General features: G+C 33.5%; 1 protein-coding gene across 1 annotated transcript in view; it reads right to left on the bottom strand.

Annotated features, from left to right (window-relative positions):
- CLPX (caseinolytic mitochondrial matrix peptidase chaperone subunit X) overlaps positions 1 to 20,637 on the bottom strand; it is a 34,507-nt gene that overhangs the window by 8,405 nt on the left and 5,465 nt on the right. Inside the window, exons 2-10 of the mRNA XM_033108676.1 lie at positions 20,426 to 20,580; positions 18,184 to 18,301; positions 11,904 to 12,058; positions 9,821 to 9,980; positions 8,123 to 8,164; positions 4,027 to 4,203; positions 3,485 to 3,649; positions 2,599 to 2,687; positions 1,445 to 1,609 (exon numbers count right to left, since the gene is read on the bottom strand). Coding sequence (XP_032964567.1) covers positions 1,445 to 1,609; positions 2,599 to 2,687; positions 3,485 to 3,649; positions 4,027 to 4,203; positions 8,123 to 8,164; positions 9,821 to 9,980; positions 11,904 to 12,058; positions 18,184 to 18,301; positions 20,426 to 20,580 — 1,226 coding nt within the window. The remainder of the gene's footprint in view (positions 1 to 1,444; positions 1,610 to 2,598; positions 2,688 to 3,484; positions 3,650 to 4,026; positions 4,204 to 8,122; positions 8,165 to 9,820; positions 9,981 to 11,903; positions 12,059 to 18,183; positions 18,302 to 20,425; positions 20,581 to 20,637) is intronic.

The raw sequence follows: 20,637 nt of genomic DNA, 5'->3' as shown, positions 1-20,637 counted from the left end.
ACTAGACTGCAACAGTAGAGAGCATGAGCAGGGCAAGAGGAATAAAACTTAGGACTGTAGCAGTTTGATATGGTTAGAATACAGGTACATTATTTAATACTGTACCCCTGGCTTTCAATGAAGGTTATCAAAAACAGTAGTCACATGACAAGTTTAATCCTCTATAAAATCACTGTTCAAGATTCTCTTATGCCTCCTTTTCATAAAGATCTATATGGCAAACTTTTTAAATCTTTGTCTCTCCTGAAGACCTCATATGACCTAAACCTTCCTTCTACATATTTCTGATTGCTTTTCTGACATTATTTTTAACTATTCTTTTCTACATGTTTCTAGCTTCAAATTCTTTTTGGAATTATTATAAATATCAGAAAATGTTCCCTGCCTTTGGTTACAGAATTTCAAAAATAAAGTTATCTACTCCTCTCTCTGTTTCACACATATACACACACAGAAATAATTTCTTCTTTCTAATTTGTTAGGCTAATATATACAGAATTTCAAAAGCAAAAAAAAGAAAAACACCCATAAATTAACTAATATGAAAAATAAAAATATAACCTTATCCATGATGAATAAGGCTTGGTACTGAGGAATAACAGCATTACGTGACTCTGTTAGGATTTGTATGGGAGCTTCTCATCTAGTCTATATAAAGGAACTATCACAGGCAACTGTCCCATTAGCAGCGTATTTTTATTACTACTAAACTAGTGCATGCAAGGCTAAGGAGACTAAAAGCAAGCAATATAGCAATGAGCTGATCTATTCTTTTAGGTAGAATATTATGTTATACAAAAGGGACCATATGGGGGTAGCTATTAAGCAAAACACAAAAACATGGAAAACACAGGTATGTTTTGGGCTTCTATCTTGACATTACATTTCATTGTAATCAGTCAACAAATAGGTACTGGGCATGTACCTTGAGGATATGAAGAAAAAAGTTCCAGTTAAAATCGAGGCTTATAAGAATGTTTAAAAAACATCTATAAAACTATGGGATTCACAACCCTTCCTCCAAACCCCAAACTTTTCCCCTCTGTTTGTGAATGTTCGCAGTGACCTTTGAGAGACTTTATAGGCAGGGGCAATGGAGACAAGCTCTTTATTGAGCTCCAGTGAATTGGGCAAGAGGAATGAATAGAAATTTTACTAATACAGTACCTACCTCAAATAATAAAAGAACTCCTTAGATAAAATATAAAATTGAAATCATGAAGTTATACTTTAAAAATGCCCATATATAGATGATATTCAGAAACCTTCCAATTTACTACTCTGAAATTTAAAAAATAACTAGAAATATATTTTTGGTATGCACTAAGAAAGCCTAACTTAAAAATCCACAACTGGCAGCCAAAGTTATGAGAACAGAAACAGAGCATCCATCCTCTATAACTTCAAATGCTCTCCATCCCAGTAACCCATCAGAAAAACTTACCTTTTCATTTTTCCTCCTGCTGATGATTCTGTCTAAACCATTGAAAGCACCAGATGCAACAAACAGGATATTTGTTGTATCAACTTGTACCGTTTCTCCACGTAGCTTGCGGGAATTCTTTTCGGGAACGTTGACTATCGTCCCTTCTAGTAGTTTTAATAAGCCCTAAATAAAGAATGAATGATTTATAGCATCATCACATAAGTGTATCATTTATTATACTTTAGATAATGAGATTCAATGGGGAAAATAATATGTGGTTATGATCAATGAGCATAACTGAAGAAAACTCCCACATTTCTACATGAAAATCCAATGCACTATCATATTAATAATTCATAAATTTATTTAGAATAGCTACAGGACTCCTAATACATTCAGGAAACAGTCAATCTGAGAGGTTGTTTTTGATGGTAAAAACATAATTCTGACATAAAGACAGAATTATGACTATGTAAGATGGTACCCAACCATTGTGGGAACATTCAAAATCTGAAAATAGTTGGAGATTTGTCTTTCATATAAATTAAAATTCTATTCTACTCCTAGTATTAAACTTTGAGAAAACCTGTATTTTGAGATGCCTTTATAAAAAAAATTATTCAGCACATTTTGTAAGTATGATTGCATCTCTCTATGTCTTAGTAAAAAAAAGAAAGCAATTTTCCTTACCCTGTAGTTTATGTCATAATTAGTTAACAGTAAAAGGTCAAGGTGACCAATATATCATTATAATTTCAATTATGACTCTACAAGGAATGAAACACTATTTTACCCTATCTTCTAACAAAGCGAAAAGAATAAGACACATGTACATAGTTCATTTATGTCTAGGTAGAACCAGAACTTGTCTTCAAGAGTCCTCTAGAAATGTTTAACTGGGCCTTTGAGGAATAAAATTAAGAAAAATGAAATTTTATTTTTTTCTGTTCTTTAAAATATTTTTAGTTTCCTAAGAAAGGTAATTTGGTATTTAAAATCGCCAATAGCTTTCTCTTAGGATTTAAACTACTTTAAAATGGTATGTGGAGTCTGGGGGTGGGAGAAATAAACAAAACAAAATCTAATTGAATGTGAAACCAAACGTACAATATTGGGAGGTTGATGTATTCCCTTCCTTTTAGTGGGCTTGAACAAAATATTCAACTGCTTACTTGCTGAACGCCTTCTCCACCTACATCCCGTAACTGATGAATGCCTGGCACACTGCCAATCTTATCTACTTCATCCAGAAAGACAATTCCTATAATTTAAGGAGGATTCTATTTATAATATGAAAAAAATACACACAAGATAACCTCAACTTTAAAAGACTAGGTAGGCAGAGAGCAAAGTTATTCAAGCTTTCACACTTAATATATTCAATGGCTTAATATTATAAAAATACATTGTCTCGCTCCCATTCAAAATTTTATGCAAATGTTTTATAATTTATTTTATAGAGTATCACTTGGGTGTAATAACTACTTCTCTCTGAAAATAGTTATCTACCCACTAATGTTTTCAGGTTCTTTATTCTAGGAGCTAAAATGCAGGTGCAGTGTGGAAGCAGGAGGTACAAGCAGTGCTAGCAAGACTCTGGCTTACTTTTTCTCAACTATATTCTTGTCTTAAAAGAATTTGGACAGGAAGCTATCAAGCTCTACATGTAAACAAAAGACAGATGAAAGATGGGGAAAGGAGAAATGCAGCATCTATGACATCCTGTAAGTCAATAGGCTAATCTGTTTCTCTTGCCCTTGTCCTTGCCCCTCCCCCACCCCACCCCAGGAGTCTGGAGAGCAGTCAGAACAGGAAAAGCAATGATAGTATTAAGGATCTAATGGAATAGTAGTTTGGCCTGTTTTCACCCTAGTAGTCATCTAATGACAATAAGGCACAGCAAACTTTGCGGCCTTTAGTCACTATGCTAGAAAACGTTTAACATACCTTCTATATAGTTTTACTCCTTGATTCAAAATAAGAATTACTTTAGCTCTTAATATTACTGCTTCCCCAACAGACTACATCTGGGGACAGACAGCTATGCTGAAAACATACCTTGTTGTGCTTTTTCTACACTATAATTGGCATCTTGGAGCAGTTTGGCAATCACAGATTCAATATCTTCACCTACATATCCAGCCTGAGTCAAAGTCGTACAGTCACAGATAGCAAAGGGGACATCAAGGCATTTAGCTAGAGTTTGTGCCAGCAGAGTTTTACCTACAAATAGAAACAGTAACTAAAAGTTTAAAAAATATGTAGATATACAATTTCTCTACAAAAATGCAAAACGAATTTGAATAGTATATAATAAAAAAATTACTGTTACATCTTTTCTCCACTATTATTTAGATCTAATGGTCTACTATTATTATTATCATGCCTGTTAAGATGTTAAGGAATTGGCCTAAATGGCAATACCAATGCCTCATGTTCAGCTTGAAGACTGCAGAAATAACTGAAAACGTATTTGTAAGATTGGCCTTAGAGTTTTCTTCTCAAGAGCCAGGATCTCCCAATCACAAGACACACGTTACAGAATCATTTATATTCTATTTTTTAAAATGAGTAGCACATTTTTTCAGGAAGTTATTTACCTGACCCAGTTGGTCCCAGCAGCAAAATATTACTCTTTTCAAGTTTTATATCATCATGGGAAGAATCCAATACTTCACCTCCTCGTTTTTCTTGAGGCATTTGTTGATTTACCTGTTGCTGCATTGATGCTCCTAAAGCATTACCATGTGGACTAATTCCAGCAATCTGAAGCAATTCTGAAAAAATGCCAAAAGAATTACCAGAGCTTCATTTGATTTTACTTGAAAACATGCCCAATAAAACCTTACATCTAAAACCAATCAATTCTTTAGAAAAATTTACATATTTTGACATTCTGTCTTACCTAAAAGGAAGAAAATTTCCAATTATCTAGTGACAAATGTACAAGACACATTGAGTATTCAAGGAACCTCAGACAAAGGAAATGGACTTTTTATCCTCCCTTCCTTATTTATGTAAACCTGTATGAAAAATGCCCTTTCACTCAAGGGAAGGCAGTGTAACGGAAGGAAAACAGTGTTAGGAGTCAGAAAGCTTTAGCTTTGGTCCTTTCTTTGTCTCTAAATAGCTATATGATTTTGGGTAAATCATATAAACTTAGTGCTGTTTCCTAATCTACAAAATGGCAGTAATTCCTGTCCTATCAATTTCAAACACGTGGTGGAAAGGTGTAAGAATAAAATGCAACTGATTTGGAAGCACTTTGAAAGATAAACAAAGTATATTATTTTTTTTCAGTACAAATGAAAAGAAGCAAATTGTAGAGAAAGAAAAACATTGAACTAAGAAATAGGGAACTTGGTTCTAGGTAGTATCGGTTCTGTTACTGTGTAGCTGTAGGACCACGGCAAGTCACATAACTTACTGGACCTGCTTCCTTACCTGTAAAGTGAAAATATTGACACATATGACCTCTATAGTCTCTTCCAAATCTAAAAATGATTCTGTGAGTCTACCAGAGAAACCAAATATGGGAAGATTCACTATCCATGGCCCTCTCTGAATCTCTGATTTCATAGAAACTCCACTGGATCCTTCTAGTCCCTTTAGGAAAGATACAATGAACTAGATGGGATTGATATTGCTGGTGAACTATCAGTTTATCAGTGGGATCCCTAAAACAAAAACAAAACAAAAATTTTTTTTATTCTCACTCTTTCGGCTGAAGGAAAGAATCCCAACAGTATTTTCAATTGTCCAGATTTGTAAATATCCATATTGCTCCTGGTTCCCAGCATTTGAGGTATCTGTGCTCATATCACATTTGCTTGTATTTTCTGAATTTATTTTTAGGTTGTTTCTAATAAATGGGTTAAGAGTATCAGTAGTTCTAATGCATTATTATTTTAATCAAATCAATAGATGTCCAACAGACACAGCTATCATTATTGTCCTATTCCATCTGGCTGTCCCTTTTAAACTATCTTAGGGTCACACTTAAGGCAAATGGTTATTCTATTCATCAAAAATAATAGGCATTCAATAAACATTTGAATTTAATTAAATTTTGCTACATGTGAGGGTTAATGATTAGTGACTAATTCACAATGTTACACCTCATTACAATCTACATCAGGCAAAAGAAATGCAGTCCCCTATTTGAGTGCAATTAGTTAGCTAGTCATCCCTAACAAAATTGTTTACTTTTTTTTGGTTTTGTTTTGTTTTTAAATTTCAGCAAAATATAGTTAGGTATTGTGACAATATAGGAAGGGGCTTGGCTCAAATGTAAGTCTGACCATGAGGGAAAAATTATTTAGGTGAATAATTTGAATAAAAGTGCAAGAAGCATATTAACTACAGTGGAATCACATGACATATGTATTTAACTTACTCAATGGTTTAAGTTAAATATAATGAGGAGTAATTTAAATGGTATAGAACAGATGATGTTAATTCTTCCACTTTATGAAAATATGCCTCAGACTAAACTTGAGATAACTCTCCTGTCCTCTTCCTGCGTATCTCTCACTGCATAACCAAATCTCTACCGAGCAGGACTACGTGCAGGCAGGTTAGCATAGTGGTTATTTGCATGAAACTCGTCAGCTTCGTGGCCCTGGACAAATTACTTAAAATTTCTGTGCTTCAGTTTTTTCATTTGTAAAGTGGAGGTGAAAATAATAGTTTCTGTCTTACAGGTTTTGGGAAGATTAAATGAGTTAATACACGTAAAACACTTAGAACAGTGCCAGGCAGATAGTTTTATAAGTGTCAAAGAAGAATTTACTAATAGCATTGCAATTTTCTTACTGCTTAAGTATTTGTATAAGATAGCCCTCAAATGCAAGCCAAATATTTCATCTGGTTCTCAACTTAAGAAAAACATACAATCCAAAGACGGAGAAAAAAAATCATCAGTCTTACTAAGAGTAGTATGTTGGTCTCTAACATGTGATTTCCAAAGGAACTTTCAAGAATATATTGTTTTATATGATTTTGGCCTAATGCCCTAACTTCAGAACTTAAAACCCCACATAGGACAAGACTAAATTATACATAAAAATAAATTCTACTTAAGCTTTAAAAATATTAATTTCCAAGTCAATCAAAATATGTAATTATAAATTGCTTTTACCTAAATTCTTTTTTTTTCAATTAAAGTTTATTGGGGTGACAATTGTTAGTAAAAATTACATAGATTTCAGGTGCATAATTCTGTTATACATCATCTATAAATCACATTGTGCGTTCACCACCCAGAGTCAGTTCTCCTTCCATCATCATATATTTGAACCTAAATTTTTAAACACTATTACTTGTTAACATTTAAATTACATTAAATCACTAAAGAAAAGTAAAGAAAAAACTAAAGTAAAGAAAAGTCTATAATTTCTTTCAAAAAGATCCATTATAGACTTTACTTCACTAGCCATCTGCCCAAATTTATGAATATGCTATCAATAGCACATTTGATTATATTTTTGGATTATAAAATATATATCATACATTCAGTTAAAGTGTATTATTTAGATCTTACATTCTTATAATCTAATTCCATTGCACTTCCTGTGTTCCTTAATTTTATCATGCATGGTATAATAATTTCTATACAGTTTAAAAATAACTAGAAACAATATTTTTATTACATATAATAAATCTCATGCCAGAGTTGGTAAACTAGTTATGTTCTCATGGTACATCCTGTATATACAGAGGTGCCAAAAAAAATATACACATTTTAAGAAAGGAAAAAACTGTATTAAAATTGTAATACTCAGTATATACCAATTACAAAAGATGAATACAAGTCATGTGTATACATTTTTTTGGCACCCCCAGTATAATACAGTTCAAATGGTAGATATATAATACTGCTTGTTTCAAAGGCAAAGTAAAGGTATCAAACTTATAAGTGAAAAATGTTCATACTGGTTTATTTATTATATACTTTTGTTTGTTATTTTAATTACTGAAACAAACGGCCATGTGACTCTTTTTACGATATATCATACTCCTAGAACCTTCACCCTCTGTGCAGTAGCTACATCCACCTCCAAAAGGATGGGTGCAAAAAACCAAAATGGCCACTATCCTTGATGTATCACACTCCACCAGACCATCTGATGCTTATAGGGGCAATCCATGGCTGGACCCTAGAAACAGTTAGTTGGGGCTTACTCATAATTTGCAAGTCTATATTAAGTTTCATATACACCAAAAAATAAACAGTGTGGTTTCTGGCAAAGAGCAGCCAGAAGATAATCTGCCTCCCCCCAAATTTCTGTCACTTATAATTATGCAGGCCAACTCTAATTGTACGGCAAAAAAAAAAAAAAAGATATTAAATAGCAAGCTACAGATTTTTAAAAATACAACTCCTGTTAATATGGTCTACACTTATAGGGAAAAACTATACAAACTACTTTTTATCTCACTACAATAGAAATATCACAAGACAGAAAAGATAAAATCAAATATCTGAAATAACCCAATATGTACAAACTACAAAAATTAGCTACAAAAAACTATTCCAAAATCATATATACTGTGCATGATAAACATGTTTAGATAATATACATCTTTCTTGGCAAGCAAATACATGTCCACCATTACTACTGCTGACATACTTCACTGAAGTAAATCTCAAACGAAGAATGATTACAGAGGAAGACCTGAGAAGAGGTCACTTACTTGTAAATCTGTATTCATCCTCTCGTCTTCTTATTTCTAACTCTAAGAGGATAAAAATGGCAAAATGAAAACATTACATATTTGTTTAGGGGAACAAACAAGCAGTATCCCATTTCTTGTCCTCTTCCAAATATATTTAAAGAATGTGTTAACTTTTTTTAGCTTTTTTAAACTTTTTTTAGCTTTCAAAACATTATGAAAGAATCTATATGCTAATCCTTTCTATATTTAAAAAACCTAAACATACTTAATGATGGCTTCTCAATTGCTAATATTTATATTTGTCAAATACAAAGTTGTTACCTATTTTAATAGTAGTAATTTAAGTCTTCAATAAGAATATAAACCCCTCATATTATAAATACCATATAACCATTTGCTTTTCCAGCACCTAGAAGAGCTTAATTATTGATTTGTTGACGGAAGGAACCAGAAAAAAATCACTGTGAGTCATGACTAGGCAGTGCTACTTGGACTTTATAAAAATTAAGGTTCCAAGTCTTCCATTAGTTATTACGAATGCTTTCTAAAAATAAAGTAACTGATACTACCACCTAACTATTTTGCAATAAGCTCAACAAGTGAACAAGTGTCTTCATTAAGCCAGTTATATATTTAGTAGCTACTAAAAGTAATCAAAAGATATTGTAGTTTTAGCAGAACTCCCTCAAATTGTAAAATGATGACCAAAATCATGTAAAATGATAGATTATAGGTTTAAGTAAGAAATCAGGGCTCCCTGGCCAACAACAACAAAACTTACAATATTTAGCCCTTTTACCCTACAGTTTTTTAATAAAATCATCCTAATAATATAACACACATTATCGTCCACATAAATTGAGATTACACATGAGATTACATATGAGAATCTATTACTAATAGAATTATACTTTGAATCATTTACAAATTTTCCCTTAACCTTGCACTCTGTAGCTGGGGCCGAAAAAGGAAAGAGTGCTACGTATTTTCTGTAAGAGCTATCTCCATGTCTCTGATTTAGGCAAATGAAATTCTGTATCCTGAACCCAAAAGAGAAGAACTCATTTATATTTGTCAAATACAAAGTTGTTACCTATTTTAATAGTAGTAATTTAAGTCTTCAATAAGAATTTAAACCCCTCAAATTATAAATACCATATAACCATTTGCTTTTCCAGCACCTAGAAGAGCTTAATTATTGATCTGTTGACGGAAGGAACCAGAAAAAAAATCACTGTGCGTCATGACTAGGCAGTGCTACTTGGACTACTTGGACAGTGCTACTTGGACAGAGCATTGCAATGATAATAAGGTCATGAGGAACTAGATGTAGTGAAGTCTACAATTCAATGATAATTCTCAATCTCTACTCCAGTGACTTTCAAACATTTTTCACTGAGACCTTTGGTAAGAATAAGAAATACACTTTACTCTGTGACTAAGAATCCATGCACATGAAAGCGAAAGTTTTCAGAAACAATACTTAACTACAAGTTTATTTACTCTAGTATTTTCTATCCACACCTACTAACTTTTTAAAAAAATGCTGTTGGCAACCTATCAAAATGATTTCATTATCTACTAATGGGAAGTGAACTGTACTCTGAAAATTGTATATACTAAAAGCATTTAAGACAAAAGCAAGAAGTTGCAAATAGAGACTATCTCTAGGCATGCATAGTAATGTCTATTTTGGCCAAATATCAAAACACTAACCTCTAGGTGTTAACGATGTCTGCTTTTCAACCTCTGCCTGCTGTCTCAGATTAGCTGGGATATTATTATATATTCTCTTATAATGATTGTACACAGCAACTGAAAGCACCTTCTTAGCAAATGACTGGCCAACAACATACTTGTCGAGGTAGTTATAGATCTGAAAAATAATTGGGTATGAAAAATTAATTTAATATGAGCTGTCATAAAAACACATTAAAAAGTTATATACTGAGCATATTTACTTAGTTTTAAATTCAAACAAAGACTCATCAAAAACAAAATGCCAAAGACAGGATAACATTATGTAGCAATGATTCAAGGCCCCAAACCCTAAACGAACAAAAACACAATTTATTTGTTCTCTAGCCGAACAAAGTATCTATACTCTTCTAGTATTATGCCAGTTTCCATTCTGTAAACAATGTCATTGATCCTAATTTTTAAAAGTTAATAAAATCCTTTCTACACCTTTTTCAATCACATGAATATTATTCTTCAAAAAGATAAGGTATTATTGAACTACCCTTTTCAAAAATAGGCATGATATGATCAAAAGCCTTATACTACCAGTATCCATGTGTTTTAATACTCACTAACAAACGTTTACTTTTTTCTCAGATATTAACTTTAAAGCTACTTATTTATCTACATGCCAATCTAAAACCTTTAGTTTTAGTAGAAACTAAAGCTCTATTTGATACTTGGATACTGCCAACAGTTTGGAACCTGGGGTAAATTCCTTCAGCTTTTAGTAGATAGAAATTAACTGTTAATATTCATTAACTCTGGAAAATAGTTAAGTTGCATTTATTTTCTAGAACTTTGGCTTGGATGTCTAAAGTCTACACAAATTAGTGGAGAATATAAAGCTTAATAGCTTTATTTTCCATTACATTATTTATTTTTACACGACAAATAAGTGACCATAAGTGACCATATTATGATTATTTAAAAATCTTTGGGGCAGCTGGATGGCTCGGTTGGTTACAGCGTGAGCTCTAAACAACGGGGTTGCTGGTTCGATTCTCACATGAGCCACTGAGCTGCGCCCTCCACAACTAGACTGAAGACAACGAGCTGCCGCTGAGCTGATGGAGGGGCGGTCGGATGGCTCAGCTGGTTAGAGCACAAGCTCTCAACAAACAAGGTTGCTGGTTCAATTCCCCCATGGGATGGTGGGCTGCGCCCCCCGCAACTAAAGATTGAAAACGGCGACTAGACTTGGAGCTGAGCTGCACCCTCCACAACTAGATTGAAGGACAACAACTTGAAGCTGATGGGCCCTGGAAAAACAAACTGTTCCCCAATAAAATATATTCCTCATAGATTATACTCATGAATTATGAAATCTGCCATAGCCCATTTGGAGGAAGAAACAAATGCACTGGCATCTAAGCACAGTGGAAGAAAGCTACACTGATGTAGATGAGAAACAATCCAAGGGTACAAACATCTGAGACGTGGCCAGAACACAGGGCACAGCCCAGGAGCAGGGCTCCTGTTCTCAGAAAGTGCACACCAAGTACCCAATGGAGACAGTGGTACACTCTGCTGTCTTTCATATGACCAAATCACAACCTGTTCGAAGACTCCTAGAAAGAGCCCACACCACAAAAACCAAAGTGCTATAGAGGAGAACGCTGGCACACTGGCCGTGAAAAAATTACTTGCTTCTGTTGTTAGTCTGAGGCTATTTTACCATAAAATAAACTAATTTGATGGAGAGAAATTGAGGTTTGGTGTTATTTAGTGACCCAAACTAACAAAAATAAGTCCATAGTTGCTCTCTTTTAAGGATATCAATTTAGATTAATTTTGTATCGATACTATTTTAATAATCATCCACATATGTTTCATTGCTACTGAATACAGTAATCATGACATGGAAAAACAGCAATGGACACCAAACCTAAATTCCAAGTATTAGATATCAGTAACAATTTAGCCAGATATAGTCCATATTAAGAACTTACAATATGTATTTAGATTCTACTATTAGGATCCAACATAAACTGGGGAAAGGGGAGTAATGAAATGGTTTCAAGATAAAATGCGTATAAGACTGAGCAAGACCTTATACCTTCTTGGGGGGAGGAGGTGGTTTCTGTTGGAATGCCAATTTTACAGCTTCTGCTGCTGATTCAGGTTCTTTAATTATGCTTTTCTTTGAGTCTGCTTCAGATAGCACAACAAAAAAATGATGACATTTTTCACACTTCACAAAACGGGTGGATGCTGTACAAGAGAAAAATAAGTAACTCAAATAGTGTTTCACCTTAAAAACTCACTGCAAATGAAAACTACTGTACTTGACAAAAAGTAGGCTGACAGTTCACTCCAACAGCCACAACAAACAGCCTTGTTTACACCTAAGATAGATAATAATGATAGATGAGTTCAGTGAACTACATTTTGTTCATTTTCACTAGGTTCTTTCATTTTATGGTATACTTCATTAAGTAAAAAGACTGGCTGAGAGTCTTTCAGCTTTCCATACACTAAAGATAATTTTAAAAACTATCACGATAAGACTATTAAATAATCATTTATTTTATTGAACTACTTGAATGAAAAAACTGGAAAAAAGTAAAACAAATAAATTAATCTTTCCAACATTTTCTTATGAAAAATTTTAAATATACACTAAAGTTGAAAGAGAGAAATCTATTTTAATCCCTAAAAAATGTAAAAAAGTATATTATTTAGGTTCTTTTCAAACTTATGAACATTTTAAAAACCCTGACTTGGTAAAAAGATAAAATTATTTCATACCTTCTTTACTTTCATCTTTATTCCATTAATTCCTATTTCTTTGACTGAAAACCACTGAGACACTAACAAAATAACAATATTCTCAGTTGTACTGACTTAATTAAAAGATAGTCATATAGTTTTTGAAAACAACACAAGGGCAGTTAAAAGGGAGGGTAAAAAGGATTTTTTAATGGCAACGCATCAGCTATAGAATATCCTGTGTTAAAACAAAAGTGATTTCTTCTTTTCTCTTGTTTAAAAACACAACTATAGGATGTAAACATATGGATATACACTCGTAACCTTCTCCAAACCCACCTCTATTAATAGTAACCAGAAAGTAGACCTCAGAAAGTAGCATGGTAGAGAAACCCATACAGACTATTAACAGATACATAGGAAAAAAATAGGAGTTAGTTATATGTTGGGAGGTCTCAGTAATATATTTTTGTGTAATCTAACAAGACAGGTAAAACTGCAAAGAAAAAGAATTTTAAAAACTATAGGAATCTCCTTTGACAATGTAACTACCTATCTCTGGATTACAGGAAAAACTGCATTGGCAAGCATACCTAAATCTTCACAAAATAATTTAAATTAAAAAAATAGACAAGTCCACATTTAAAAAACAAATTTAATTATTAATTCAATCAATTTAATTCTTGTATGTTTGTTCTTAAACATAAGGCCAATCAAAAATACATCCTGAATAAATTCTAGTACCAAATTTTAAAGTAGGAGAGGGATAGGATCATCCAGGTTTTCTATTTATTGAACACCTATAAATGCTGAAAGACAAATATCAAGCTATTTTAAGTACCTTCAGTTAACACAAGCCCAAATACATTATCACCATTTCCCATCAATGGGAAAGAGAGTCAATGCCTTTATTTTATAATGAGGCAACAGCTTACAACTGTTACTGATGGTAAACAGGGCATGTAAAGGGCAGAGAAGCCTCTGATTTAGTTCAGGTTGTATGACAAGAAAATCTGGCCTGAGAACACAAGAACAAGATATTCTCTAAAAAACAAATAGGTCAAAGGGAAAGAGATTTAACACCAACAAATTACAACCCTCTCTGCTTATGCTGAAGGGTTCCTTAAATTCTGTTTGAATATTTGCTATATTATTTTACATTGAAACATGTTCAACATATACCCAAGTTCAAGGATTCAATTTTATTTATCAAAATGCTATTTTAAAAAAAGCATTAAATGCATTTTTTTTACTCCTAAAAAACAAAGGGCAAAAATTTAATTTTGTTAAATTATCAGGGGATAAATATAGCTCTTTTCTTTAAATGATTACTACAAGTATCCTACACGCCTTTATATACAGAATACTGATCCCAGTAAACATGCTTGTATAGTATACCAACAACAGAAAGACTACCTTAGCAAAAACTTTTTCAGGAGATTTGTTTAAATGAAAGTTCTTCATGATTCTGAACAAGTTTCAGGGTCCAACATAAAATCTCCAGAACACTGCAGACAAGTTTAATTCCCACCCTATGACACACGTTAAGTGCAGTATGTCTTCAAAAAATATTATATACATAAAAATAAAAACAACTGAAGGCTCTAACTTAAATAAAAATATTCATGTTTGACAAGTTAACTTTTTAAGTGGACTAATGAATAGTATACATTAGTCCTTATAATCAAAACTTTCTTGGATATTATTTTAATTTCTGATGATTTTCTATACATTCATAATGGTATCTATAAAAATGGTGTTTTATTTCAACAAAGTCAAGCAAGAGTAATATCATTATAAGAAAACATAAAAATCACTACAAATATACTTGCGAGATTGAAGGTCCATGAGCTAAAAAATAATTTTTACATTTTAGGGAGAAAAAAATGGCAGTGAAAGTTACATAAAATTCAAATTTTGGTGTCCACATGCAAAATTTTATGGGAACACAGCAATCCTCATTCATTAACATTGTCTATGGTTGCTTTTGCACTGTAACAGCAAAGGAGAATAGTTGCAACAGAGACCATATGGCCCACAAAGCCTAAAATATTTATTATTTGGCCTTTTATAGTAAGTTTCCTGACTCCTGCTATATAGCATGTATTTAAAAGGAAAGAACTACCCATAGAATGAGAGAAAATATTTGCAAATCACATGTTTGGCTAAGGATCTAGTATTCAGAATATATTAAAAAAACCTTATAACTCAACAATAAAAAAAATAACCCAATTTAAAAATGAACAAAGGATTTAAATAGTCTTTTCCCCAAAGTTATAGAAATGGCCAATAAACACATTGAAAAGACAGTTAACATTTTTAGTCATTAGGGAAATGTAAATCAAAAGCACAATGAGATATTACTGCACACCCCTGTGATGGCTACAATAAAAAAAAGATAATGTGTTGAAGAGGATGTGGAGAAGTTGGAACCTTTATATATATACATTGTTAGCGGGGTTTGTACTGATGGTACAGCCTCTGTGGAAAACAGTCTGGCAGTTCCTTAAATAGCTAAACATAGTTGCCATTTCACCCAGCAATTCCATTCCTAAGCATAAATCCAAAAGAAGTAAAAACAAAAACTTGTACACAAATGTTCAGAGTAGCATTATTCATAATATCCAACAAGGAGAAACCCAAATGTCCATCAATGGAGAATGGACAAACAATGAAATACCACTATTCCGCCATAAAAAACAATGAAGTACTGATACATAATGATGCAACACAAATGAACCTTGAAAACATGCTACATGAAAGAAACCAGACACGAAATGCCACATATTTTATAATTCAATTTATTAAAGTGTCAAGAATAGATAAATCCATAAAGACAGAAAGTAGGTTAATGGTTGCCAGGGCTGGGAGGATAAGGAGTAGACAGTGCCTGCAAAGGTGGATGGGGTTTCTTTTTGGGATGATGAAAATGTTCTGGAATTAGATAGTGGTGATGATTGTACAACTTGGTGAATATACTAAAAATCTCTGAAATGTACACTTTCAAAGGGTGAATTGTATGGTATGTGAATGATTGATATCTCAATAAAAAATTAAAAATTTTACAAAGGACTAGACCTTTGTATATCTACGTATTAACATAGATAGCTCTCAAAACATTGCTGAGTTGGAAGGAAAAAAAGCAATCTGCAAAAATATGAATGATATCATTTATGCTTTTAAAAAGTTTTCTGTTCGAAGAAGATATATTACAGAAATATATCTTTAGCTTTATACATAATGTTCTACTTTTTCATAAAGGGAGATATACACATGTATTCCTCAGTTAATTAAAAACAATTAAAAATGACAAAAAAGTGGACAATTACTTAAACAGGCCACTCACAAAAGAACCAGAAGGGGCCAAAAGCACATAAAAAGATATTTATTAACTAATAAGTAAATAAATGCAGATTCAAACAAAATGGATAACCTATGATAAAACAAAACCCTTCGAACTAGGATGCCCCAATTTTCAATGAGTAGACAGAAGATCCTCTGCATTCCAAATGGATGCATTCTGAATAGCCTTCTATTACGGGTCAGCGAAGGGAGAAGGGCCTCGTCTCACTGCTGGGGCCTATTACTCCCCTGCAGCAAAGCTCCAGAGGACAGGGACAATGTCATGTTCATCTGTGTACTTTCTGAGCCTAGCAGTGTCTGACAAGAGGTGTTTGCTTACTAAATTACACATTAAGTATGTACTCTGCTTTTACTCTTTGCTTTTACATTCTCTACTCCCACATCACCCCTGCCCCTTAGAACTCCCAAAGGAAAGAGACTACACTGAGCCTTGAGTTGAATAGATAACACTAAAGTATAGTGTTTTCCACATTTGGTCTCACTGCTTAAATTTACAGATTCTAGGACCCTACCCAACATCAACAGACTCTTAATCTCTAGGAAAGGAGGGAATCTGTATGTTTAACAATCACCCTCCGTGATCACTTAATCATTGTTAAAACAACAGTGACCTGGCAGGTTTTGCAAACACTGCATGGAAGAAAAGTGAATTTAAACTCAAGAGGAGCTAGTTTATCCCTAAAGAGTTCCAGCTGGTAAAAATGTATGAGATAGGAACTTCTGAATAGCAAATCTTCGTTGCTCTGTGTGACCTTGGATGAGTTACTTAAACTTGCTCAACCTCACCTCCTTCATTAATAAAAATGAGGATATCTGTCCTGACAAAAATAAGATTGTGAGAATAAAATTACATATACTGGCATTTATCAAATGTTAGTTCCTTTCCTAATCTAAGAAATTATTACTTAAGTCTATGAAGGTTGAAATCTTTCTCTGGGGGGAAAAAAGGAGGAAATCTCTTGATTAAAATATACCAGGGGGTGCAAAAAAATTATTATATGTAAGTGGACACTTTAGTCAACGTTGCTCAAGCAATAGTTCGCCATAATCAAAAGTGTCTAGACGCTGATGGTAACCACTTTGAGCACCTCTTGTAATTGTAGAAGTCAAACATGACTTGTATCCATCTTTTGTTATCGATATATATTGAGTATTACAATTTTAATACAGTTTTCCTTTCTTAAAATGTGTATATATTTTTTTGGCATTCTCTGTAGGTAATATAATACTGCCATTATGAATTGAACAATTCTCTACTTTTTAGAACTTTACTACATCTCACCAAATTTGTTAACAGCAAATGTAATTTAGAAGTCACTTTCACTTTATGTTGAGATCCAAATTAATATTCATTCAGGCTGATTTTTCTCTTTGATCTCTTACTAGGCAAAAACCATGAAGAGAACACCTAACATTCCAGCTATGGACTGAAACTACTTTAAAACTCTTTCCAAAACTGTAAAAACATGCTACATGTAGTACTTTTTCATCCAGTGGCCAATATATTACTGATAAAGTACTATATATGAAGCCTCAATATTTGGGTTGGAATATAGAGAATCCTGTCCAGCTAATCATCAGAAACTGAAACTTCTGCCAAACCTGACCATCAACCTTCATATAATTGGACTGTAGAGGAAGGCTGATGTGGTAGTACAATGTAATTTACTCTTGCGTCATCACCATTAATTCTAATTATGTAAGAAATAAGTTATTTGATTCATTAAACAAAGTATCTGTAGTAACATCTTTGCATTTCAGAGTACAGCAAAAGTGGGACTGTTGAATTCCTCCTTCTCTGAGTATTTGAATCAATAATTATCAGACACTTTCTAGAACTGAGAACATAGCTCCTCTGCTAAGTAAGTACTCAGAGAGTGAAAATACCTTAATATTTGAATGACTGACCTCTGTAGCTATATGAGATGTTCAACAGGTATCCAAAGAACAGAATAATAAATACAGATAAATAAGGCTTGGTTCTCCTATAGTTTAATGGTCACATGCATGAAACTCACAAAATTCAAATTTAAAATAAAAACACAAGCAAAATAAAGAAGCAAATAGTTTTCTTAAATTATCTCTTATACCACAGTGCAAAATATTACCACTCCTGGGGATTTTTAGTATCTGGTGAAAATAAGAGAGAATCATGTAAGTTCAGGAAGAAAATAACCCTGGTTTGTATAATTTCTATATTTCTATGCAGTTAACAATTTATAGCAAAGGTAGAGAAAAATAAAAATAATATAAGTAAAACTTACACACGAAGGTCTCTACATGTGTGCACAAGTCGCCACATTTAGGACAGCGCAGCTGGTTTCCACCTTTCCCAGAGTTCCCAGAGCCCGATTTCTTACTGCTTCCCTCACCCGCTGATTTCTAATGTTTTTGGAAGAGGGAAAAAAGAGAGTGTCAAGTATTACTTTCAGGTCATCACTGCATACCCTGTTTCCCTGAAAATAAGACCTAGCCGGACAACCAGCTCTAATGCGTAAAACCTGGTCTTACATTACATTACATTACATAAGACTCAGTCTTATATTATAGTAAAATAAGACTGGGTCTTATATTCATTTTTGCTCCAAAAGACGCATTAAAGCTCATTGTCCAGCTAGGTCTTATTTTCAGGGAAACACAGTATGTAACTTAAATATAAACATATAGTTTATAATTAATCTTTATAATTTTTACGATTTCTAGAATATAATTATTAATTTATATCTCTGTCACTGGTATCAAAAGATGTATTTACCACAAAAATAATCAATTCTAGTAAATACATATATTTATCTGTATACCTTCTTTACATGGTAAGTGCCAGTAGGTATAAGAAATAGCTTTCTTTTTTTTGTTTTGTTTGTTTGTTTTTTAAAAACTTTTATTTATTTTAAGTGTTTTTCCAGGACCCATCAGCTCAAAGTCCAGTAGTTGTTTCAATCTAGCTGAGGAGGGCAGAGCTCACAGTGGCCCATGTGGGGAATCGAACCAGCAACCTGGTTGTTAAGAGCACTGTGCTCTAACCAACTAAGCTAACCAGCCATCCCAATAGCTTTCTTTCAATGACTCAATAAGAACTAGGAAAAAAGTTACCATAATATAAGTAAAAAGTAAAAAGCTGCATTTCAATGAAATTGAATTGGGAGTTATTATCATGGCAAGTAGTGACTCTTAACTTTCTTGAATATAACTTTTTTCACTTTTTTCATCTTTAAAATGAGGACAATATCACCTACTTCAGAGGGTCATTTTTAGGATTAAATGTGGATGTGAAAGCACCGAGTATTTTGTCTCACATATAATATTAACTCAAGTGTTAGTCAAATTCACATAATAAAAAAATTGGTAATAATTCACTAACCCAATACAATTACCAATCATCTACTTGCTTGTAACAGAGTGGCCCAACATTAACTCATACAGATATCCAAGATTTTTAGGTAGAAGATGAAATGGGGTTTATACTATCAGGAGTTGTAAGACAGGAAATAATGGATACTTGTTGTCACACAGCAGCCTAGCCGACTGCCCCCCCGCCCCCCATGTCTTTCCTTGAGGAAAAAAAAGAGTCTGTGAGACTGTGCCTTTTTCGGACTTTGTTTTATCATGTTTACACCTCATGTCTGTCTGGTCCCCAAAACATGGTTTGCAGCCAATGACAAGTAAGATTCCCCACAGGGGGTACAACTCAAGCCAGGCGGAACCGTGTGGGGACCCCCAATGAGCTGCCTTGGAAGATCTGGGGAGAGGCCTTGCCTCCCCTTCCCCCCACCTGAGAAAAGCCACTGCTGACTCTGGCTTTCCTCTCTCACCTGATTGTGAGAGAAATCATGAAAGCAATAAAGATCAGCTCTCTCCACTTAGCTCGAGGGAACAGTTTCAACGTGAGAGACCTGTCCCCGGGGAGGTGCATACCTCACCTAAGTCATCATAGGGCTTTCTGCTCTGGCTGGCAGTGGACAGGATCATTGGTTTGATTCACTTTTGTGACATGATGAGTCTCATAGACCGTGTAAAAAACAATGCTACTCCCTTGTATGATTATCAATAAAAGCCACCAGTTGGCCTGATTCTGTGCTCCAGTCTCTTGCCAGACTGTGAGACCCTTGGCCCTCTGAGATTTAACTGCATTAAGTCTGTTTCTTTCTTTCTTAAAAACTTAACCCAACACCGCCCCTTCTCCTTTCCTCACTGCCCATGTTGCGCAGGACACAACAGATACTCCTAATTCAACCCTAGAGAATGACTACACAGATTACTCAATGAAGCTTCTTTACTATTTTGTGGTATTAAAATATTTAATTACTGCTTACTAAGTGCAATGCTTATAAAACTATTTTATGGTTCAAATTGAAACACAAAATAAAATTACCTAAAATTTTTCAGATTTTATGTATTTCATGTTTCACACAGAAAACATAAACCAAAACATAGAGTACTATTACATTTAATTATTTAAAGGAGGGAACTCAAGTATGTGGATAGATGCCAATAAAGATAAAATACCTTATTTCCATCTCCAGAGCTATCTTTACTTATCCCATCTTTTGAGGCAAAGTACGCTGGTGTTTCTGCAAAGGTTCTAAAAGGAGCTCTCCGTAGAATCTGAGTTTCAAAGGTCCCAAGCCTTCCTAAAACGGGAATGCGACCACAAGAAATACCTGAAAATATAATGAAATTTATTAGTCTACACATCAAACATTAACGTTTTCAATAAA

This window comes from Rhinolophus ferrumequinum, chromosome 6 (assembly GCF_004115265.2).
Source record: "Rhinolophus ferrumequinum isolate MPI-CBG mRhiFer1 chromosome 6, mRhiFer1_v1.p, whole genome shotgun sequence".
Classification (NCBI taxonomy): Eukaryota; Metazoa; Chordata; class Mammalia; order Chiroptera; family Rhinolophidae; genus Rhinolophus; species Rhinolophus ferrumequinum.
This window is presented reverse-complemented; position numbering and strand designations above follow the sequence as displayed.